Source organism: Eublepharis macularius, chromosome 12, assembly GCF_028583425.1.
Source record: "Eublepharis macularius isolate TG4126 chromosome 12, MPM_Emac_v1.0, whole genome shotgun sequence".
In the NCBI taxonomy this organism is placed as follows: domain Eukaryota; kingdom Metazoa; phylum Chordata; class Lepidosauria; order Squamata; family Eublepharidae; genus Eublepharis; species Eublepharis macularius.
This window is the reverse complement of record NC_072801.1, coordinates 74,523,929-74,547,585: the sequence shown is the minus strand read 5'-3', so window position 1 is coordinate 74,547,585 and position 23,657 is coordinate 74,523,929. Positions and strand designations below refer to the sequence as shown.

General features: G+C 42.2%; 2 protein-coding genes across 2 annotated transcripts; both read left to right on the top strand.

The window, feature by feature from the left end:
• On the top strand, positions 1-8,334 carry LOC129339928 (vomeronasal type-2 receptor 26-like). Its single transcript, XM_054994495.1, has 3 exons — positions 1-291; positions 7,060-7,186; positions 7,433-8,334. Exons 1-3 carry the CDS (start codon positions 1-3, stop codon positions 8,332-8,334), a joined length of 1,320 nt encoding a protein of 439 aa, XP_054850470.1.
• Positions 8,335-13,904: 5,570 nt separating this feature from the next.
• On the top strand, positions 13,905-23,074 carry LOC129339927 (vomeronasal type-2 receptor 26-like). The gene is made up of 6 exons (XM_054994494.1): positions 13,905-14,195; positions 14,772-14,922; positions 15,584-15,635; positions 18,163-18,256; positions 19,935-20,061; positions 22,173-23,074. Exons 1-6 carry the CDS (start codon positions 13,905-13,907, stop codon positions 23,072-23,074), a joined length of 1,617 nt encoding a protein of 538 aa, XP_054850469.1.
• The last annotated feature ends 583 nt before the right edge of the window (positions 23,075-23,657 follow it).

Genomic DNA, 23,657 nt, shown 5'->3' with positions numbered 1-23,657 from the left:
ATGGCAACCAAGTTTTACCAGCACCCTCTGGCCTTGGCCTTTGCTGTAGACGAGATCAACAGGAATCCCAACATTTTACCCAATGTCACTCTCGGGTTCCACATCTATGATAGCTACAATGATGATAAGATGACCTACCGAACCACTTTGGATTTGCTCTTTAAATCACATAGATACCTTCCCAATTATGAATGTGACAATCAGAAGAACTTAATGGCCGTCATTGGGGGACTTGGTTCCAAAACCTCCTTCCATATGGCCGATCTTCTAAGTCTCTACAAGATTCCACAGGTAGGCTAAAAGCATAGAAGAATGCGAGATTTCAGTGATTATGTACCTTTCTTTCTGTGAGTGACATGAAGGAGGGACAGATTTATTCGAGATATGACATCTTGCCTGATGTACCAAAGAAACAAAGCCAAACAGAGTTGCTCCAAGGTGGCGACAGGGATGGAACAGAAGAGGAAGCTCAAGATGCTTTTGGCGGGTTCCTTTCCTATGACCATTCCTCAGAAATTGCACCACATTCCCATGTCTGGATAAAGTTCATATATAAACAGGAACAATCCAAAGGAAAACGTGACTAAGCTAACTAAAGAAAAACTCACTTCAAGTATTACAAACACACTCACAGAAATTTACAAAAACAGTGAATTTATATTGAAAGGTGATTAAAGGAATAAATTGAAACTCTAAATGGAAACCTAGGCAAAAGCCTGATGGCCCATAGCAACGTGAGCTCCTACAAAGAGGGGGCCGAAAGGAAACCACAGAGTTAAAGCTGTTGCTCTTAGCCAAAAGAACTTTAAATGTGAAAGCTGATTCCAAAGTAAATTCAAACATCCATTCAACAAAGCACCCGTTTGATGCTATTTGCCAAGGGGGTATAAACCATGGCGAAGGTGAGCCTTTCCTCCCGTTGCTTAAACTTCTGATTTAACACATCCTGCCTATCACGTTGTAAAGCCCGCTTTCTACAGTCCTTAATAATATGTTGGGGATAGGCTTTAGCCAAAAATTGCTCACCCAACTCCCCTCCACTAGAGCAAAAATCTTGTATCGCTGTGGAGTTTTGTCGCAAACGTAAAAACTGACTGTATGGTAAGTTGTGACGAAAATGGGGCGGGTGTAACCGCTTGGAAGAAGGGGAAGCCGGAAACGGGATGGTCATTTGCTAGCTAACCCGCTGCGGTTATATTTGAATTTTACTGATTTATGTATTCCATTCAGTGAGATAGACCAGTTTTCTGGCAGCTTGTAATCTTTGTTATTGTTATACAAGCATCTTTGTTTCCTGAATAATGCTTTGTTGAATGGATGCTTGCATTTACTTTGGAATCAGCTTTCACATTTACAGTTCTTTTGGCTAAGAGCAACAGCTTTAACTCTGTGGTTTCCTTTCGGCCCCCTCCCTTTTTTTTGCACGTTGCTACCTCTTTGTAGGAGCTTACGTTGCTATGGGCCATTAGGCTTTTGCCTAGGTTTCCATTTAGAGTTTCAATTTATTCCTTTAATGCACCTTTCAATATAAATTCACTGTTTTTGTAAATTTCTGTGAGTGTGTTTGTAATACTTGAAGTGAGTTTTTCTTTAGTTAGCTTAGTCACGTTTTCCTTTGGATTGTTATTGCTTTACGTGACTCTCTCTACCAGGCGTGCATATATAAACAGGCACAGCCACTCCTCACAACTCATTTCTAACATCTCTCACTTTTGCCTTTAGCTCACATATGGGTCATTTTCACCAGACGATGGAGAAAAAACAAAGTCCCCTTCCTTTTACCGCATGGTTCCCAATGAGGCCCATCAGTACATAGGGCTTGTGTTGCTACTTCAGCATTTCAGATGGACATGGGTTGGGTTGTTTGCAGCAAGTGATGATAGTGGAGAACATTTCTTGAAGGTCCTGGAGCCGCTGCTTTCCCAAAATGGAATCTGTTTGGCATTCACAGAAAGAATCCAAGACCAAGCGCACTTCACTCAGTTATCTGACATTTCTGATTTCATTTTAAATACTTATCGACCTTTTGCAGATACTAGAGCCGCTACAGTAATCCTCTATGGAGATTCTTGGAATTTCGTAGCTGTAATAACTTCTTTAACCCTTGGCAATACTGAATTACTTGGAAATGCTTCATTTAGAAGGGTGTGGATTATTACAGCCCAGATTGATTTTGCATTAACAGGCCTTCAAAGGGGCTGGGGCCTTGAATTCTTCCAGGGTGCCATTTTGCTCTCAATTCACTCACAAGAGCTTCTAGGGTTCCAGAAATTTCTTAAAAACATGAAACCCTATTGGAGACAAGGAGATGGATTTCATAATGAATTCTTGGAACAAGCATTTGGCTGTTTACTTCCAAATTCCAAGGAAATGTCTGAAGTTGACAGAACTTGTACTGGGGAGGAAAAGCTAGAGAGCCTTCCTGGGCCTGTCTTTGAAATGCGCATGACTGGCCACAGCTACAGCATTTACAATGCCGCCTATGCCATAGCGCACACTTTGCACGTCATGTACTCTTCTAAAACTGTCCTCAGAACCATTGCTGCTGGCAAAAGAGATGTCTTTCAAAGTCTCCATCCTTGGCAGGTAATGTCTTCACAATGAAATAATTGCATTGCTTGAACTTCAAAAGTGCATTTCTCCAACTTTCTCTAATGTGTACCGTTATCAAAATTATGACATGATTGACATTTGTTTCATGAAGTCTCATTCCTGTTCACCACTAGAGATGGGCACAAACCTAAATATGACCCGAAAACCCCCCACAAAACAGGCCAGTTTGGGGTTCGTGAACCAGGGCTTGTGGAAGCTCCTTTCCATGTTGGTTCGTTGGGTCATATTTACAGGGCAGTTTAAATGGCCATTTCCCCAGCCCCAGCCCCCCACTTACCTTATCCTGCATGCAGTGTCCTTCTTCTCCTCCCAGGAGGGGTGGGAAGGTCATTTTTGGCCTCTTCCGCCACCCTGGGGGCCTGCAGGGCAACAGAAGAGGCTGAAAACAGCCTTCCTGCTGCAGCTATTTGAAGGCCGGGAAGGCCATTTTCAGCCTCTTCCATCACTCTGCAGGCCCCCAGGGTAGTGGAAGAGGCTGAAAATGGCCTTCTCGCCCCTCCTGGGAAGAAAGGAAGGACTGTGCTGCAGGATAAGGTAAGTGTAGGGCTGGGGCTGGGGCTGGGGCTGGGGCTGGGGCTGGGGGGGTAGGAGGTAGGGGGGCTGGGGTTTGGGTTTGGGTTTGGGCAGTTTAAAGGGACCTGCTGCTTGCAAGGCAGGAAAGGGCCCTTTAACCTGTTAAAGGCCCCTTCCCCTGCCACAAGGCCAGAAAGGGGCATTTAAACCCCATGAACCATGAACTGGTTCATAACTGGTCCAGTTCCGTGGTTTGTGGTTCATTTTGTTGTTGTTGTTGTTGTTGTTCCGTGCCCATGTCTATTCACCACATACCACCACTTTCTTAACTAAACTGTATAAGTTGCTTAGCCTTGGAATCTAGGAATGCTTTCCAACCTTAGAAAAATATCATCAATGTGTGTTGAACTGGCTGTGCAGCCAAAATGTTTGTGAGACAATTTTGCACCTTGCATTGTCAATAGTGGATTTTGCACCCTGTGCATGCTCAGGGGTTAAATTCAAACTGCCTCAAGAAGTAGTCTGATCAATTGGGAACGGTACTTTCCAAGCTTGGAGAAAGGTGCAAAGGATACATTAATGAGGCGAAGAAAAATCAATATTCTGCCCTACATTTTTAGGCAATGGAGAAATCTTTTCCTGCTTTGGAGTATTTTGCGGTGGGAAGGAGATGGCCCTTTAAGAGAGGGGCAGCCATTCTTTGTGAGGTCATTCAGAATCAGGCTTTCAAGAGAGACACAATTTTTAAAGCCATCACATGCAGGCACGTTGCCCAAAGAGAGATGACCAGCCAGAGCAATGTGACGAGAAAATCTGAACCCGTTAAATTATATTTGCTTGTCTCTTTAACAGCATAAACTAAGCCGTAGATTTAAGGGGTGGAAAGATGCACTTGTAACTATTCAATATCTTTCTTTTCTCATATGTTGTGGTCTTGGGCCATTGCATTCAGTGTTCTCTTTGTGCTTTCTGCAAATGTAAGGGAAAGAAATCATCACTTTCTCCTCTCCCACTTCTTCAGCCACTCCACACACATGGGTTTTAGGGAATGGCAAGACCTCTTAGGGGAACAGATGACAGGGAAGATCCTACGATCCTTGTATCCTCAGGACCGAACCTCTTATTTCTCAAAGTTGTGCATACGCATTGCCAAGACAGCCTTGGTCCATTTCACTTCAAGGTCTCTTTTGCAGTCTCCTCAATTATGCAAAGAGAAAATTGGGCAAAACATTACAAGAAGTTCAAATAAGGAAGTAGTCAGTTTCTTTTCAATATGCCAGCAGTGGTTTTTGAGGGTATCAGGCAGAGCATGCTCCTCACCAGTTTGTATTGCCTGATATCCTTTGCCTAGAGATGACTGGGATGGAATTGTGGTTCTTCATCTATCTCTGAATCAAGCCATCTGTCCCTGAACCACATGCCCAACAGGCCAACACCATACCGATCCACAAAAAGGTATTTTGAAGACTTGAAATCCAGAAGGAGTCTTTTCCATGGTTCTTTACAGGCCTGACCCTGGACATGATCCGGGAAAATCTGGAAATGTGGGGCAGGAGTTTGAACAAAACAAGACTTTTGTGCCCACCCCCTGATCTGCACATTTCTATAATTGCAGAAGTTTAAAAAAAGAATTTAGTGATTTTTTTTTCTTACACTGCCAAATACCAGCTTTGAAAAGCTACATGGCATTGAAATAGCCAAGGATTTTATCAGAAAGTAAAGCTGTTTCTAAATCTCAGCATGATTCTCCAACTTGATCTCTCTTCATATTTCCCCCATAGTTCCACTCCGTTCTGCAAGGCATTTCATTTAACAACTCAGCAGGAGAAACAGTGTCTTTTAATGATGATATGGAAATGGGAGGTGGATTTGATGTCACGAACCTGGTCACATTCCCGAATGCCTCCTTCCATAGGCTGAAAGTTGGAAAGGTGGATCCCAAGGCTCCAGAAGGAGAAAAAATGGTCATCTACGAGGATTTGATTGTGTGGCAGCAAAGTTTTAACCAGGTCTGTATTCTGGGGTGTTTTCAGAAGCTCCTCTGTTGCTGTGCTAGGTGTTTATCAAATTTGAGAAATTTCCCTTTGGTACACCAGGGCTGAATACACACACCTGCGGAGCATCCTGGCGTTGTGCTAAATGTTCACTAAACACCCGGAAGTGTAGCGTCTTTCTAGTGCGATTTCTGTATCGCGCTAGAAAGATGCTACACTTCCGGTTGTTTAGCGAACATTTGGCACAATGCTGGGACGCTCTGCGGGTGTGTGGATTCAGCCCAGAGCACCATCAAGGTGCTTACCCCCTTGGCCTCCAGCTTGCAAGTTCCTCGTTCCACCTACAGAGCTGCAGCCTTGCCCCTGCCTGGAGATTTCATAAGGACCTGGGTATGGGAAGGGAGAGACTGCTTACCTCCTCGAATTGTGGATTCTTGTCTTGTTTTGAGGTTTTTCTTTCATAGCTGATTTTTTTTATGTTTGTGCAGTATCTTGAATTTTATGGTTGACATGTGAGCAGGATGTGTTCTGATGTGTTCAAATTTTGCATGACTGTGTTCATCTTGAATTTTCTGTGCCTTGGTCATTTGTAAACTGCTTTGAGTCCTGTTTTTAGCAGAAAAGTGGCATATAAATGTGTAAATTGAACGAATGAACAAATGAGATTGCACTAAGAACTCAGGGCTACATTTCACATACAGAAGCAATAAAAAGTTGTACATCTCCTGTCCAACAGTATGTGAAAATAATTGCCCTCCTAGTTGGAATGAAGAGGCAGACACAGGTGTTGGATCTAAAGGGCCACTTTATTACATTAACCTCAACACAACATTAATGTAACTGCGGCAAGGGTAAAGAGGTACAGGCCAAGCCAGGGGACCTCCGCTTTGACCTGTCTGGGCGAGCCCCGAAGCCTTGGGTGTGAGCCCTCCATGTGGATAGCTAGGAGACCCGGCTGGCCTGGCAAATTGGTTCCCCCCTTCAAGCTCCTAAGCCTCAGCTGTACAGCAGTGAGGGAAGGACTTGCACATGGGGTTCCCCCAGGCAGTCTGCCCATGTGCGCTGGCAGCCATCACAAGCAGTACCAGCCGCTCCTAGCAGACCCCTCCTCCCTACCAATAGGGAAGTGCCAAGGGTGCTCACCAGCCCGCTGCTTCTAACCAAACTCTATTCTGCCAGTGACTTTACTAACTAGCACCACCTCATGCCAATTTCCAACACACGAGCCCTGGTACAAGGTAGGTGAACCCCCCCCCCCCCCAACCCATCTCCAATTAGGGATAAGGGGGAAAAAATCCTACCTGGCTCCGAATACAGCAGCCGGCTAATTCTGTACCAATCAGGGTGAGAAGGGTGGGCCGAGCATCGAGAACAACTGAAGCCGGGTGAGCAGAGCTGCCTGAAACAGCTGCTGGCTCCACCCACCCAGAAAAGCCCCAGATGCCCAGGAAAGCTGTTCTGCTCTCCTCCTTCTAGGAGAGCAATGCACGGCCACCTCCTTGAGCAGCTTAAGCTGCCCCGAGGCATGGCCGAATTGCATGTATAATTCCAAATCTGCAAACTATTTCTAATACATCAACTGAAGTTTGGCAGGTTCAGGCAAGTGGCAGATTATAATTGTTCTATGAGGTGAGTCAAACCATTAGTCTAACAATGTCAGTATAGCCTAATCTGGCAATAGCTCTCAGCAGAGCTTTTTGTATGACCCTGGATTTTGCCAGGGTTTGATGCTTGGTGGATCTGCATGCAAAAACACGTAACCTCCCATTGAGTCATGGCCCATCCTGAGAATTCAATTACAACACAAAAAGCTTACATTGTTTCAGGCATACTTTTCTTAGTCTTCTCTTTCAAAAGCATCTCATGATATACCAGCAAATTGACAGTAAAATTCCTAATGTTTTCTTTTTATTTAAACCCACATTATGTTTCTGAATAGGTGCTGCCCCTTTCTGTGTGCAATAATTACTGTCATCCTGGTTATCAGAAGAAAAAGAAAGAAGGGCAGAAATTTTGCTGCTATGATTGTTCTCGGTGCCCAGAAGGGAAGGTTGCAAATTTAATGGGTAAGAAAAGTATTGTGCTTCATTTTTTAGCATACAAGGTGAATTCGGATGGCTATTTAGCAAACAGTAATTTATGAAAGTGTGTATAAGCCTGTCGGATAATTAAAATATGTGCAAGAATTTACTAAGTTTTTTGTAACAGCCTCCTGACATGGCTTCTGCAACATCAAATGTAATTCAATCTAAATCCAAAATGTGTTGGAACTGAAACATACTTTCTCTCTCTCTCTTTCTCTCTCTCTCAAGATATGAAGGACTGTATCAAATGCCCAGAAGATCAATATCCAAGCAAGGACCAAGATCGATGTATTCTCAAGACAATCAGCTTTCTGTCTTACGAAGAACCCTTAGGGATCAGTTTAGCTTCAGCTGCAGTTTCTTTTTCCCTGATCACTGTGTTGGTGCTGGGAATTTTTATTAAGCAAAGAGATACCCCCATTGTCAAAGCCAACAACCGTGATATTACCTATGCTCTCCTTGTTTGTCTCCTGCTCTGTTTTGTTTCTTCTTTGCTCTTCCTTGGACAACCTACAAAGGCGACCTGCTTCATCCGACAGTCCGCTTTTGGCATTATTTTCTCAGCGGCTGTTTCTTGTGTTTTGGCCAAAACTGTCACTGTGGTTGTAGCTTTCATGGCTACCAAACCAGGGTCCAACATGAGGAAATGGGTGGGAAAAAGACTGACCAACTCCACAATCCTTCTTTGCTCCTTTATTCAAACAGTCATATGTATGTCATGGTTAGGAACCTCTCCTCCATTCCCAGACTTAGACATGCAGTCACTTAATAGAGAGATTGTAGCAGAATGTAACGAAGGGTCTACCGTCATGTTCTATATTGTCCTGGGATATTTGGGTCTTCTCTCCTTCATCAGCTTGACTGTGGCTTTCTTCGCCAGGAAGTTGCCTGACAGTTTCAATGAAGCCAAGTTTATCACCTTCAGCATGCTGATGTTTTGCAGTGTTTGGGTGTCTTTTGTTCCAACCTACCTGAGCACTAAAGGGAAATACATGGTGGCCGTGGAGATCTTCTCTATCTTGGCCTCCAGTGCTGGCTTACTGGGATGTATATTTTCCCCCAAGTGCTATATTATTGTTCTGAGGCCTGAGTTGAACAAAAGAGAACAGTTAATACGGAGAATGAATTAATGCTGTCTAGGAATTTGCCTAGGTTCCAACTCCACCATCATTTCTTGTTCACTCATTTGAAAAGGTGTTTGTATACTGCAACTACGACTTTGCTCTCTTTCCAGATCTTGACATTCCATTACTGAATAGTGGAAAAGAGCAAGAGTCCAGTAGCTCCTGTAACACAAATAAAATTTATGGTAGGAGTAGGAGCTTTCATGAGCCACAGCTCACTTCTTCAGATACAGCTAGAATGTGAGTCCATCTGTCCTTGGAGAATGGAGTGATTACAGGAGTGATTACAGAAGCCAAATGATAATAGCTTATGAATGACAATGGCAGGTGTGATTGAATACGGTGAGGTATGCAGAGGGTTAGTGCATGTGGAGAAATCAGCACTGGTAATGAGATAGGAAGCTTAGATCTCGATTCAGTCCAGGAGGATGCATTGTCTTGAGCTTCATTACCAGTTGCAATTCAGCATTGCTGAATAGAGCGATTGTAATACATTATTATGAACAAATGAGTAACCCTTGGACTTAATAGTAAAGAGTTTAGTAGCACTTTTAAGACTAACCAACTTTACTGTAGCATAAGCTTTCATGAACCACAGTTCTCGTCATCAGATGCATCTGACAATGGATTTGTTTTTTTTGGCTGAGGGCCAAGCTACACATGACGAATGACACTTGAACGGCAAGTGGATTGAGTGGAGGGCAAGTGAACAGGGAGAAATACACTTGCTGTTCAAGTGCCATTTGTCATGTGTAGCTTGGCCCTAAGATCCATAGCCAAACTGGCGCAGGGAAAATTGCTTCCTGATCACCAAGTGGTGATTTGCATTACCCTGGGCATGTAAGAACGGAGCAAGTAAGTGAGAATCAAGCACAAGAAAGTGATTTACAAGCCTCAGAGCACTTGCTAAGCAACCAGCTCTCTGCAGTGAATCAACCTTCTGCAAAGCTTGTGTTTGTCTAGCTACACAGAAAAAGGCAACTGACAGCTTCGAGGGCTGTCAGTTGCCCTCGAAGCTGATTGCCCTCGAGGCGCAGATATTATTACTTAAGATTTCAACCGTCTTATGCTTTTTTAAAAAAGATCTCAGACTTTCATCCAAACCTCTATCTGATGAAAACAATGCAGGAAAAAAAGATATTTCATATTTTGGCCCTGGTTGGTGCATGCATGATTGATGAAAGTCAGTTGCTAAGAATCATGGTGTGCAAATTAGAGAAGAATTTGCCTGAAATATATAATTAGAAAAAAATCAGAGAACTCACAGGTGATCACAGACAAGGGGCTATTGGATGTACATGCCAATCTGTTCTTGGTAGACCCAGACACGTTGGCAACTGCAACTGAGTGCTGACTAATGAAAATGAGAGAACAGATATCCCATGTTTAGTGCCGAAGCCTGAGCGTCAAAATGTAATTGGATTTTGCTCCTCATCACATTAAAGACCTGCATTCATGAACTGAGTGGTGAATGGTGAAAACAGGAGAATGAATGCCTCATGTTTAGTGCAGGATGTCGAATGTCAAAACGTTACTGGATATTGCACGTCATCACATGCTAGCCCCATACACACAAACTTTTCTGCCCTTAGAAATGTACCTCAAAAACAATAAACAATAAAAATGAGATTTCTTTTCCTAGTGTGGCTCTCTAGCACAAGCAGGTGGTGCAGGTCTCCTGCCTGCTAAAGGTTTGCTTGGTTTCCCATGATAGGATTCAGTGAAACAGCAAGCCTGCACAGGTGTCAACACTCGCATACTTCAGGGTCCATTTACACTGACACTCTTCTTTGTGTGTGCTGAAAACTTGGAGCGTCAATGATGGTTCCAAGGGAGGAGTGTTATTTGTCTACAATTTGGATGCTGTTAAGTGCAAAAAGGGGTGCCTCATAGCCTCCAATTGGTCCCCCCTCCCCTTTCCCAAAAGAACACCCGTCAAAATCATGAGAGCAAAAAAAAAAACAAATGAATTCAGGGTCCGACCCTATAATGACCCCTGGAAAACTATCAAATTATGAGATCTATTTCACTCAACAGGCAAGAATTCAAAAACATTCACCAAAAATTTGAAATGCACACTCTCAGTATTAAATTAATTGAAGGGATAAAACAGCCTGTGCATGTATTGTCGAAGGCTTTCACGGCCGGAGAACGATGGTTGTTGTGGATTTTCCGGGCTGTATTGCCGTGGTCTTGGCATTGTAGTTCCTGACGTTTCGCCAGCAGCTGTGACTGGCATCTTCAGAGGTGTACATGTCAGTCACAGCTGCTGGTGAAATGTCAGGAACTACAATGCCATGACCACGGCGATACAGCCCGGAAAATCCACAACAACCTGTTCATGTTTCCAAATGCCTAGTATATTGACTGCAAATTCTGCAGGTCGTTAAGAGGAGAATTTGGGATATTGAGGCGCAGACTATTAATGCCGGCAGCTCCGGAGTCTGCTCCCCTCATTCACTGTCCCTCTATTCCTCGCACACCACCATGGCGGCGTATATTGCTGATCTGATAAACCCAGTGTTCAGGAAGGCTTTTATGTTAGCGAGGTTCAATCTCTTTCCCTCAGCAGTGGTCACAGGCAGACACGGGGGTATTCCGTATAGGGATAGGCTGTGTGACTGCACTCTGAGGGAACCCGATTCGATCTCACATATTCTTTTTCGCTGCCCCAAATATTCTGCTATGCGTAGTTTATTGATTCGTCCTCTTTTTCCTGTGCAGAGGGATTTTTTGGATAAGGATCTAAAATTTCTCTTAGCTGACAAGAGTCCAGCAATAACCCTATCCGTTGCTGAATTCCTGGCTTATGTGTGGAAGTCAAGGGTAACATTTTATAAAGCCCCCTATGACTGTGCTGTATCCTGAGATAATTTTGCTGTCTGGGGACACGATTGTGCTGCCCTATGAATTTATTCCACAACATTTCTCCTGTTTTGTCTGTATTATTTATGCCAATAAAGGTTGCTGTGTGCTGTGAATTCAAGCAGCTCAAGATGACTGCAAATGCAGAAGTCTCCTGCACACTCTGCTATCCTGGCTAGAACTTTTTAAAGGTCACGTATTTGAACCAGGCTATGAGCTTTGATTAACTCTCAAAAAAAGTTTAGACCTAAGCAAAGGGATTTTTCAGCCCCTTTCTTGTCAATGGCCAGGCAGGATTTGTCAAGAAATTACAACATAACCTGGAATGACAACTGTCTGCCCATATGACAGAGATCAGTTCCCCTGGCGGGTGGGATCTATGGCATGATACCCTTCTGAGGTCCCCCCCAAACCTTCTTTCCCTAGGGTCCCTAGACAAAAGTGTGGACAGCTTGGCAGCCACTTCCCTTGCCCATAGTTATTAGGATTGATCAAAAATATCTCATTGTTCTTCTTGAGCAAGAGGATGCGATTGGGTCAGCTCCCTAATGGAGAGCGGAGCTCCTCTGGAATCATGTGAGTGGCCCATTGTCCCAAATCTCAACTGTTTTCAACTAGGATCTAGAAGACTCAAGGTCCAATCCCCACTCTGCCATGGAACCTTGCTGGGTGACATTTAGGAAGCCCTTCTCTTTTTGAGAGATCGAAACCACGGAGTTGTGGTTAGGATAATCTGAAGGAGAAGAGAGCAATGTAAGCCCCATTCTTGCTTGCTACTCTTGAGTTCCCATTTGTTAGAAAAACAGAGAATGAATGAATGACTGAAATATAAACAGTGTAAGCAGTCTGAAATTAATGTCTCCTGACAAGAAAATGGGATCAGGACGGTAGGCGTCATGGTGTGAGTCCTATTGAGCAGCTACGGACAAGCTGGGTATAAATATTTGGATGAAAATGGCTCCAGTCAGAAGCATACTGACAAGCATATTGCAGTGCAATCATAAGAATATTTCCTTGGAGTAAATTGCATTCAATAGACCAGAGCAGGATTCTCTGTACACCTGCTCCTTTATTTCCACTGGATTTACTAAGTAAGCAGGCTTAGGAACACACTCCACATAAATAAAACATGACATCAGGCATCTTATCAAACTCAGGGATGCTTCTTCCACTTTAACTGTTCTGTTGGTGTTTGCTCATTACGTGAAAGCCGTAGGCACTTTTGAGCCACTTAGAAGCAGAGGAGACTTGTATGGTCAGATGTGGAGGAAAAAACATGTTTGCTACTAACATTGCCATTGATGGCCCGAGCTTTGTAGACATAATTCTTTCCCTCTGGAATTACCCAAATCTCTATAATTTATCCATTTGATCTAAACTTCAGAGAATGCTACAGTTTGAAAAGACCTTAATAAAAAAAACCTTTGGCCTGTTGAGAGCTGGAAGACTGAATTCAGCATAATCAAGACTCTGTTAGTTTGATCTCTGACATTTTGCTGTTGAAAGCCTCTGTTGAAATCAGAGAACTGGCATTACCAAGTGGCATCCTATGCTTTCCATTTCTATTTCAACACAAGCTAAAGATAGTAATTTCCCCTTCCAAAGTGTGTTGGAAGACTCAGCCACTGTCCAAGGAAGCTATATTAAGACAGGCTGATGGGAGAGGCTGCATTCAGAGGCAAGAGTTACTGTCCAGATGTTGAGGCTACTGCTGTGGTTGCTGCTTCTGTCTCATGTAACTTTCAAAGTAGATACAGTGAAGTGTACCTTGAAGGAGATTCCTGTTCCAAATGAATGGCATCAGCCAGGGGATATCCTCATTGGTGGGATTGTTACTCAGACCGTTTACCATTTTCATGAACAGAAATTCAAAGATCTTTCCAAGGAGTTCTTTGGTGTTCCAAAGTAAGAAAATGTTTTTTCCTCATGTTCTTCTGACCTTAAAACTGAATAAGAGGTGGTCCAATCTAGCACTTTTCCCATAATCTTATTGCTCTTCACTGTTTGCCATCCATGTGAATTTTCTTTTCCCATAATGCCAGATCTTCATTGTGGGTCTGGGCGGCAAGCAAGTAGACATTTGCAGTGTGTCTGTGTTAAATTGCATCACATCTGCATGTTGTTAGTTGGACACACATTTTACAGTGAAATCAGTGAGTTGGACACATATTAGTTGGACACATTTTACAGTGAGATATATATGTCTCTTTGAAAAGTCGCCCTTCCTACAATTTTATGTTACTATATATTTTAAAAAAATACATCTAGGAGAGCTTTTTGGTAAAGGAATGGGCAGTAGAATAGAAATATTTTTGTTGCAAAGGAATTTTGCATCATGAGTTGTGTGACAGAGTTCAACTATGAGAAAACTGGAAACCATTTCAGTCCCCTTCATTTAGCCCATGTTTTAGTTTGGCCTGATATCCTGATCCCCAAGATCTTAAATAAAATATTTGTAAGGTATAAAAAAGAAGGTTTTTCAGAAGCCACAGAAAGAGGTCATCATGAGTTGGACTTTCAAGATACTCTTTATACCACAAGTATCTTTCTAAGGCATAATTAGAATTATTTGGGTTGAAAAAGGGAAAAGGTTTGTTTTACTTCAGGCAAATCAGTTACATGAAAGTGTATATATTTAACTCTGAAGCAGAATACTTTTAAAAAAGTGATTAAATGATTTGGTGCAAAAAGCATTTCTTTCTTTCTGAAGTATGGCAACCAAGTTTTACCAGCACCCCCTGGCCTTGGCATTTGCTGTAGACGAGATCAACAGGAATCCCAAGATTTTGCCCAATGTCACTCTCGGGTTCCACATCTATGATAGCTACAATGACGATAAGATGACCTACCGTACCACTTTGGATTTACTCTTTAAATCACATAGATACTTTCCCAATTATAAATGTGACACTCAGAAGAACTTAATGGCCGTCATTGGGGGACTTGGTTCCAAAACCTCCTTCCACATGGCAGACCTTCTAGGTCTCTACAAGATTCCACAGGTAGGCTGAAAGCATAGAAGAATGCAAGATTTCAATTATTAGATGCCTTTCTTTCTGGCAGTGACTCAAAAGAGGGACAGATTTCTTTGAGATATAAAATCATATCTGATGTATTAAAGAAAAAAAGCCAAATGGAGAGTTGCTCCAAAGTGGCAAGGAGGTTGGGGAGAACAGGGCAGCAGGTTCCTCTCGTATGACCATTTCTCAGACATTGCACCAGGGCTTTTTTCCAGCTGGAACGTGGTGGAACGGAGTTCCGGAACCACTTGAAAATGGTCACGTAGGCAGGTGGCCCTGCCCCCTGATCTCCAGACAGAGGGGAGTTGAGATTGCCCTCCGCACCACTGAGTGGCACAGAAGGCAATCTAAAATCCCCTCTCTCTGGAGTTCAGAGGGGTGGGGCCCCCAGCCATGTGACCATTTTCTCCGAGGACAACCCACTGAGTTCCACCACCTCTTTTCCCAGAAAAAAAGCCCTGCATTGCACCATATTCCCATGAATGAAGAATGTTCATGTATAACCAGGCACAGCTACTCCTGACATTCATTTCTAACATCTCTCACTTTTGCCTTTAGCTCACGTATGGATCATTTTCACAAGCGAATGGAGACAAAACTAAGTCCCCTTCTTTTTACCGCATGGTTCCCAATGAAGCCCATCAGTACACTGGGCTTGTCTTGCTACTTCAGCATTTCAGATGGACATGGGTCGGGCTGTTTGTGGCAAGTGATGATAGAGGAGAACATTTCTTGAAGGTCCTGGAGCCGCTGCTTTCCCAAAATGGAATCTGTTTGGCATTCACAGAAGGAATCGTAAAACAAGCCCACTGGAAACACTTTTTTGATGTTGCTAATTTCATTTTAAATGCTTACCGACCTTTTGCAGAGAGCAAAGCCACTACATTTATCCTCTATGGAGATTCTTGGACTGTTGTAGCACTGTTAACTTCTATGTTCCTAGGTAATTCTGAATTAAATGACAACCCTTCATTTAGAAGGGTGTGGATTATGACAGCCCAGATTGATTTTGCATTAACAGGCTTTCAAAGGGGCTGGGGCCTTGAATTCTTCCAGGGTGCCATTTTCTTCTCAATTCACTCACAAGAGCTTCCAACATTCAAAAAATTTCTTAGAAGCATAAAACCTTATTGGACACAAGGAGATGGATTTCTGAAGGAATTCTGGGAACAAGCATTTGACTGCACACTTCCAAATTCCAACGAAATATCTGAAGTTGACAGAACCTGTACTGGGGAGGAAAGGTTGGAAAACCTTCCTGGGCCTGTTTTTGAAATGCGCATGACTGGCCACAGCTACAGCATCTACAATGCTGCCTACGCCATAGCACACTCTTTGCACGTCATGTCCACTTCTAAATCTCTCCTCAGAACCGTGGCAGGTGGAAAAAGAGATGTCCTTCAATGTCTCCATCCTTGGCAGGTAATGTCTCCACCATGAAATATTTCCACTGTCATGTACTTCAAAGTGTTCATTTATCCAACTTCCTCTAGTATGTCTAATTGTCAGAATTATGACAGTGTTCAAACTAGGGCCTTTTCCAGACGGCTTACCGGCCCCCGGAACGTCGCGCCACGTTGCGGAGAAAACGCGAAATATCGCGTTTTCTTGCGTGAGTTTTGCGCGACGTCATGGAACGTCGCGCAAAACTCGCATGAGAAAAAGCGATATTTTGCATTTTCCCCGCAACGTGGCACAACATTCTGGGGGCCGGTAAGCCGTCTGGAAACGGCCTAGTTTTGTGAATTCTCATTTCCTCCTCACCACAAACTCAAGCCTTTCTTTACTAAATTATATAAGTTGTTTAACCCTGGAAACTAGGAATACTTTGTCCTCAATGTCCAAATAAATGTCCTCAATGTGTGATAAGACTGCATTTCAACTATTTCTTCGAGAATTTTCTACCTTGCTTGATGAATGTTGGGTTTTGAATTCTGCACATGCTCATGGGCTAAGCTTAGGCTGTCGTGACAAGTAATCTGATCAGAAGGAAGAGCAAATTTCCAAGCTTGGAGAAATGAGCAACGAGTTTGTTAATGAGGCGAATAAAGAAAGTGAAGAAGAAAGAGGAAAGACATTTTCTCCTGCTTTGGAGCATTTTGTGAGAGGGAGGAGATTCTTTGTGAGATCATTCAGAAGAGGGCTTATGAGAGTGATGTTCTTTAGAAAGCTATCAGTCTCTGTTTCTCTACATAAGACATCTGATACATCCTCTTCACATGTCACAAGGCACAATGTTAGCTGTGAAGTGTAGTTTTGAAGGACAGAGCTGGTGGAGATCGCTCTGGAGATGATGAATTCTCTCACCCCTCCACCGCCTCTGGCATCTCCCCTTCCTGAGCCTTTGCCCTGCCATGGCTCAGTTAATTCAAAGTTTTAAACAGTGAGGGCATCAGGATAAAAGCTCCAGAAAGGGATACAGCCGGCATGCCAGAGGTGGTGGAGGGCTGTCAGAGAATCCGTCCCCCCGAAGCCATCTTCGCTGGTTCTGTCTTTCAAAACTATGTTTTTCAGCTAACATTGCATTGCCCAACACTTGACGAACACGTGCCCAGGCATCTTGTGTCAAGAGACACTCAGGCACAAGGTCTGAAGAGAAACTACCAGCTGGATTAAGGCAAACATAAAACAGAGGTTTAGGTATTGTGGACAGCAAACTTGGATCCATTAAATTTCCCTTTCTCAGCATAGATATAAGCTGTAGATTTAATGAGAAAAAAGATGCACTTATGCCAACTTGATTTCTTCCTTTTCTTATATGTTGTGGTCTTATGCCATCACATTCAGTGTTCTCTTTGTGCGTATGCCTGTGTATCAATTCTATGCTATGTTCTTCAAGATTTAAAAAAAAAAATGTTATTGAGATTTTCGTTATTGTTATTGAAATTTTCGTTATTGGGTCTCTTGACCCACAAAAAGCCACTTACTTTGACCCACACTTACCAAAACACAGACAACAAGCAGGGAGTTTGTGCTTATCTAAGAATACCTCCATACTGGGTAAAAGGAACAACGCTGCTCTTTCTGCTAATGTAAGGGAAAGAAATGAACTACTTTACCCCTCTTTGTATTCCCCACATGGCTATGAGGACATGGCAAGAGCTCTGGGGGGAGGGGAAGATGGGAAAGGTCCTGCGATCCTTGTGCCCATGGATCTCAGGATCCAAACCATTATTTCTCAAAGTTGTGTGTCACCATGGCCATGAAAGCCTTGGTCAATTTCACTTCAAGGTCACTTGTATGGTCTCTTCAATTGATACAAAGAGAAAATTGGCCAGAACATCTCAGGAGGTTAAAAAGTGGCAGTTTCAATCCACTAGCCATGGTTCATTAGGGCATCTGGTGGGAATAAGTAGCAAGGTCCACACCAGCTTGTGTTACCTGATATCCTTTGACGAGAGGTGACTGGGATTAAATTGGGCTCCTTCTTCGGTGTCTTGATCTAACAGTCTGTCCCTGAGCCAAAGCTCATCTCCAGACTGAACCACATAAAGATGTTTTGGAGAAGGTGCCTATTTTCTATGGTTCTTTCTATGCCTGACCTAGTCATAATCCAGGAAAATCTTGGGAGCTTGGAGCAAGAGTTTGAACAAAACAAGAATTTTGTGCCCAGCTCCTCGATATGCACATTTCTACAATTGCAATATTTTTTTTAAAAAAAAGGTATGTTGTTGATTGTTTTCTAGCACAGAATAATACCAACTTTGATAAGCTATATGGCAATGAAACAGCCAAGGATTTTATCAGAAAATAAAGCTGTCTCTAAATCTCAGCATGATTCTCCAACTTGATATCTTTTCATATTTTCCCCATAGATCCACCCCGTTCTCCAACATATTTCATTTAACAACTCAGCAGGAGAAACAGTGTCTTTTAATGATGATATGGAAATGGGAGGTGGATTTGATGTCATGAACCTGGTCACATTCCCAAATACCTCCTTCCATAGGCTGAAAGTTGGAAAAGTGGATCCTGAGGCTCCAGAAGGAGAAAAAATGGTCATCTACGAGGATATGATTGTGTGGCAGCAAAGTTTTAACCAGGTCTGGGTTCTGGGGTGTTCTCAGATGCTCCTCCATTGCTGTGCTGGGGGTTTCAAAGATGGGAAATTAACTTTTGCTATACCTTTGCTATACCAGGACACCATCAAGGTGCTTACCCTTTTGGCCTGCTGCTCATCAGTTCCTTTCCACCTGCAGAGCTGCAGCCTCACTCCTTTCTGGAGATGTTATAAGGTCTTAGGACTGGGGAGGGAGAGGCTATTTTCTTGCTTGACCTGCAGATTGCCATCTTGTTTTGAAGGGCTTTTCTCATAGCGGCTTCGTTTTTCCCTTTGTGGGTAGTTTCTGCTGGTGTCGGATTTTGAATTTTGTGGTTGACGTGGGTGTAAGCAGGATGGGTTCTGATATGATCGAATTTTGAGCGGTTGTGCTCATGTCGAATTTTCTGAGCATCAGTCATTGGTAAGCTGCTTTGAGTCACGTTTTTAGGAGGAGAGCAGGATATAAAAATGTGTTAAATAAATAAGTAAGATTGCATTAAGAATTCGGCACCATATTTCACATATAATAAAAATCTGCATGTCTCCATTAAGATCAATTAGTGTTTGAAGATGGGAGCTCTGACTCTTGAAAGCTTACTCTCTGAAAATCTTATTGGTTTCTACAGTGCCACTGGATGAAAATCCGGCTCCATTACGAACAATATGTGAAAATTATTCATTTGTTCATTCGTTTGTTCATTTATTTATTTATTTATATTTATAATAAGCCCATCCTCCCTGCAAGCAGGCTCAGGGCAGGCTACAACCAAAACAAACAATACATAATAAATAGCATAAAATATCATATGAAAACACAATTAAAATCTCACCATGGTATCTAATTTGCACAAAGTGCAGCTACTGTAACCAGAAACTCATAGTACAACTTGAGAGGAGAACTGCCAGAGAGTCATCATATCAAGAGCAGGGAGGCTGAAAGAAAAATGGGAGAGTGCTTATCTCAGCCATAAGCCTGGTGGAACAGCTCTGTTTTACAGGCCTTGCAGAACTGTAACAGATCCTGCAGGGGCTGGATCTCAACAAAAAGAGCAGTGCCGGAACTGAGAAGGGTCTGGGTCAGGTTGAGGACAGGCAGACATCCTTTGGGCTGAGGACCACCAGCAGATGTTAGCCAAGGGAACATAAGGCCTTCAGAAGGATATAAAGGAGGAGCCAGTCCCAGCGATATTCTGGTCCCATATTATATTATATTATATTATATTATATTATATTATATTATATTATATTATATTATATTATATTATATTATATTATATTATATTATATTATATTATATTATATTATATTATATTATATTATATTATAAAGTTGGTAAGTTCATGAGAGAGTCAGATTATATTTTTTCTAAGAGATGAGTTAGACCATTAGTCCATCAAGGTCAATGTTGCCTAAGCTGCCTGGTAGTGACTCTCAGGCAGAGCTTTTGCCTTTCCTACTGTGCTATCATTTTCAGTGGAGTTTTCTGGGAATGGATCCTTAGACCATCTGCATGCAAAACATGTGGCCCGTCCTGAGAATTCAATTACAACATAATATAACCTTGTTGCAGGAATACTGTTCTTATTCTTCTCTTTCAACTGCATCCCTTTACATATCAGCAAATTAACAGAAAAATTCCTGATTCCTTGCATTGAAACCCTCATTGTGTTTTTGAATAGGTTCTGCCCCTTTCTGTGTGCAATAATTACTGCCATCCTGGTTTTCAGAAGAAAAAGAAAGAAGGGAAGAAATTTTGCTGCTACGATTGTGCTCGATGCCCAGAAGGGAAGATTGCAAATTTAATTGGTAAGAAATGTATTGCACTTCATGTTTTAGCATACATCATGAATTCTGATGACTGTTTAACAAACAATAATTTATGAAAGTGTGTATAAACTGGTGATCTTTGTCATCCTGCCCTGTTAAACATCTGGGGAACTTAGTACTTTTCAGAACTACCAGCTCAATCGCTCAGGTAAGGATCAGTAGTGGTGAAAAATTATATATATATATGTCTCAATGCGTGGTTGATAGTAATGAAGGATGTAACTAATTTGATGAACACAGTCTTTTGATTTGTAAGTTCCTATTTCTGAAGTGGATATCACACACAGTCCTTTCTACCATTATGCAAATCTCTGGAGTTATGAGAGATTTTATATTTTAAAGAAATATATTTGTTAAAAAAAAAAAACTTGGGTCATAAAGCTCCAGATATTGGAGCATCAGCAAGAAAAGTAGATGGGATGAGACAGATCAAAGAGAAGGGGAGAAAGGGATTCTAATCAGATTACAGCTCAAGACAAACAAGACTCACTTTATATTGTCGAAGACTTTCACGGCCGGAGAACAATGGTTGTTGTGGATTTTCCGGGCTGTATAGCCGTGGTCTTGGCATTGTAGTTCCTGACGTTTCGCCAGCAGCTGTGGCTGGCATCTTCAGAGGTGTAGCACCAAAAGACAGAGATCTCTCAGTCAAAAGACAGAGATCTCTCAGTGTCTCAGTGTCACCTAAAGCCTCACTTTAGATTAAGAAGAAAGGTTGATGACGATCCAAACTTCACAAAATGAGCTTCAGAATACAGACTTCACGGTTATCATTATGTATGTGACAATTTCTTCTTTTTTTCATGGAATTTTTCTTTATTTAAACTATAAACAGTAACATAAAAGCTATAGAAAACAAACATAGAGGATAAAAAAATTCTAAAAAAGAAGACACACTAACAATACATAAACATGTGAAAAAAGAAAAAAAAGAAAAAAGAAAAAGAACCCCTTAAACTAAACTACAAATTGAGTTCCGATTTTCTACACCACAAATATAGATCATTTTCAGAGTCTCACTTATGCTAAGTTAAGAGCCCTCTTTTTCCTATTGATTATGATTCTCAATCCATAAATCCAGATGTCGGCCATTTTCACCCGCTGTTAAAGAGACGGGCCACTTACTGAATGTTGGCGGGTTTTTTCACAAATTCCAGATCACTCCAATTTCAAAGTGGAAGTAGCCAGTTTGGCTTCCGTTTGTTCAGCGTCTTTTAGCAGGCATAGGAAAGAGTGGGAAATCCCATTCTCAGAAAAGACGCTGAACAAATGGTGTGTGGAAATGGCCGTCATCAAGTCCTTATTATCCATTTCATGTAAAAAGCGTGTGGAAATGGCCGTCATCGAGTCTTTATTATCCATTTCATGTAAAATGTCTATAAACCGTTTCCATTCAGTCAGAAATGTAACTAATGTCTTTTCCCTAATCAATGAAATAAGTTTTGCCGGTGGCGCAAACTTGGCATTTTCCTTGCTGTTCCAAATGCAAGAAATGCTCATTTTGGAATGACATGCATAACCAACAAATGCATAATATTTTTTTCTGGGAAAAGAGGTGGTGGAACTCAGTGGGTTGCTCTCGGAGAAAATGGTCACATGGCTGGTGGCCCCACCCGCTGATCTCCAGACAGAGGAGAGTTTAGATTGCCCTCCGCGCCACTCGGCAGCGCGGAGGGCAATCTAAATTCCCCTCTGGAACTCCGGAACTCTGTCCCCCCGCGTTCCTGCTGAAAAAAAGCCCTGATCAGCCTAAACATTCATTTATTGGTGGTGGGAGGGTGTTGTTTGTTTTTCTACACAGTGACGCATTGAAATGAAAATTTAAGAAAACATCCTTCCAATAAATATTTCAATATAAAAGTTTAATGTTTTAAACATAACAAGTAACTAACGTGTTCGTAATAAAAAGGAGAGTAATAGTAAAAATCAAAATATGTGCACAAATTTTAAATTATTTTTTTTTTAAAAAAATGTGATGGCATCCAGGCAGGCTGTGAGAAATTCAATCTCAGAAGATTCTGCAACATTGACCGAAATCAGATGTGTTATCACTGAACTCTTTCTTTCTCTCTTTCTCTCCTTCTCTAAAGACATGGAGGACTGTATCAAATGCCCAGCAGATCAATATCCGAGCAAGGACCAAGATCAATGCATTCCCAAGACTATCAGCTTTCTGACTTATGAGGAACCTTTAGGGATCAGTTTAGCTTTGGTTGCTGTTTCTTTCTCCCTAATCACTGTGTTGGTGATGGGAATTTTTATTAAGCACAGAGATACCCCCATTGTCAAAGCCAACAACCGGGCTATCACCTATGCTCTCCTAGTCTCTCTCCTTCTCTGCTTTGTTTCTTCTTTGCTCTTTCTTGGACAACCTACAAAGATGACTTGTTTCATCCAACAATCTACTTTTGGCCTTATTTTCTCAGTGGCTATTTCTTGTGTGCTAGCCAAAACTGTGACTGTGATTGTAGCTTTCGTGGCCACCAAACCAGGGTCCAGCATTAGAAAATGGGTGGGGAAAAGAATTACCAACTCCATCATCTTTCTTTGCTCCCTTATTCAAGCAGGTATATGTATGTCGTGGCTAGGAACCTTGCCTCCTTTCCCAGATTTAGACACACAGTCATTGAATAGAGAAATTATAGCAGAATGTAATAATGGATCTTCCGTCATGTTCTATGTTGTCCTGGGCTACTTGGGACTTCTGTCCCTCATCAGCTTGACTGTGGCCTTTCTAGCCAGGAAGTTGCCAGACACTTTTAATGAGGCCAAGTTCATCACCTTCAGCATGCTGATGTTTTGCAGTGTTTGGTTGTGTTTTGTTCCAACCTACCTGAGCACCAAAGGAAAATACATGGTGGCGGTGGAGATCTTCTCTATCTTGGCCTCCAGTGCTGGTCTGTTTGGTTGTATCTTTTCCCCCAAGTGCTTCATTATTCTTTTGAGGCCCGAGTTGAACAAAAGAGAGCAGATAATACGAAGAACGACTTAATGAACCTAATCCCCCCATTATTTCTTCTGTTGGTCAGTCAGTATTTGAACTATCATTTATTTTTCTGAACTAAGGAGGTTGGTAAGAAAAGTGAGCAGGCACACCTCTAGTCTATCGATAATAATAAAAGGATTCATTCATCCATCTTTCCATCCATCTATTCATCTGTCTTCCAAGTGTGGCAAGGAGAACAGGTCAGAAAATAAAGCTTAGGGCCTCAAGATTGGCCATCACCCTCTGAATGTTTGTGGGAGTTGCAGGCCAAACATGAAGAAAATCAGAATGTTCTACCCTAGACAATCCCCAGATACCCTCCTTTTTGCTTCCGAAGCAATGGTTCGCAATGGCAGGCCTAACTCACCCCCAAACTAAAGGTAGGGGCCTCAAAATCAGCCATACACTTTAGTAATTCCTGTGATTTGTAATACTCAGGATGGAGGGAATTGGAAAATCCTGATGTACACAATCTCCAGAAACCTCCATCCCCTTGCTTTTTGCATTAGGGTTTATGGTTTCTTTTGGCAGGTACAACTCATCAGAAAATAAAGCTAGGAACCTCAAAATTGGCCACTAGTTTCAGAAG

Excerpts from the sequence above, each read along its gene's own strand:
- LOC129339928 (XM_054994495.1), top strand. The coding sequence starts at position 1 with ATGGCAACCAAGTTTTACCAGCACCCTCTGGCCTTGGCCTTTGCTGTA. Across the intron at positions 292-7,059 it reads GTCTCTACAAGATTCCACAG|GTGCTGCCCCTTTCTGTGTG; the intron begins GTAGGCTAAAAG and ends GTTTCTGAATAG. Across the intron at positions 7,187-7,432 it reads GAAGGTTGCAAATTTAATGG|ATATGAAGGACTGTATCAAA; the intron begins GTAAGAAAAGTA and ends CTCTCTCTCAAG.
- LOC129339927 (XM_054994494.1), top strand. The coding sequence starts at position 13,905 with ATGGCAACCAAGTTTTACCAGCACCCCCTGGCCTTGGCATTTGCTGTA. Across the intron at positions 18,257-19,934 it reads GGCAGCAAAGTTTTAACCAG|GTTCTGCCCCTTTCTGTGTG; the intron begins GTCTGGGTTCTG and ends GTTTTTGAATAG. Across the intron at positions 20,062-22,172 it reads GAAGATTGCAAATTTAATTG|ACATGGAGGACTGTATCAAA; the intron begins GTAAGAAATGTA and ends CCTTCTCTAAAG.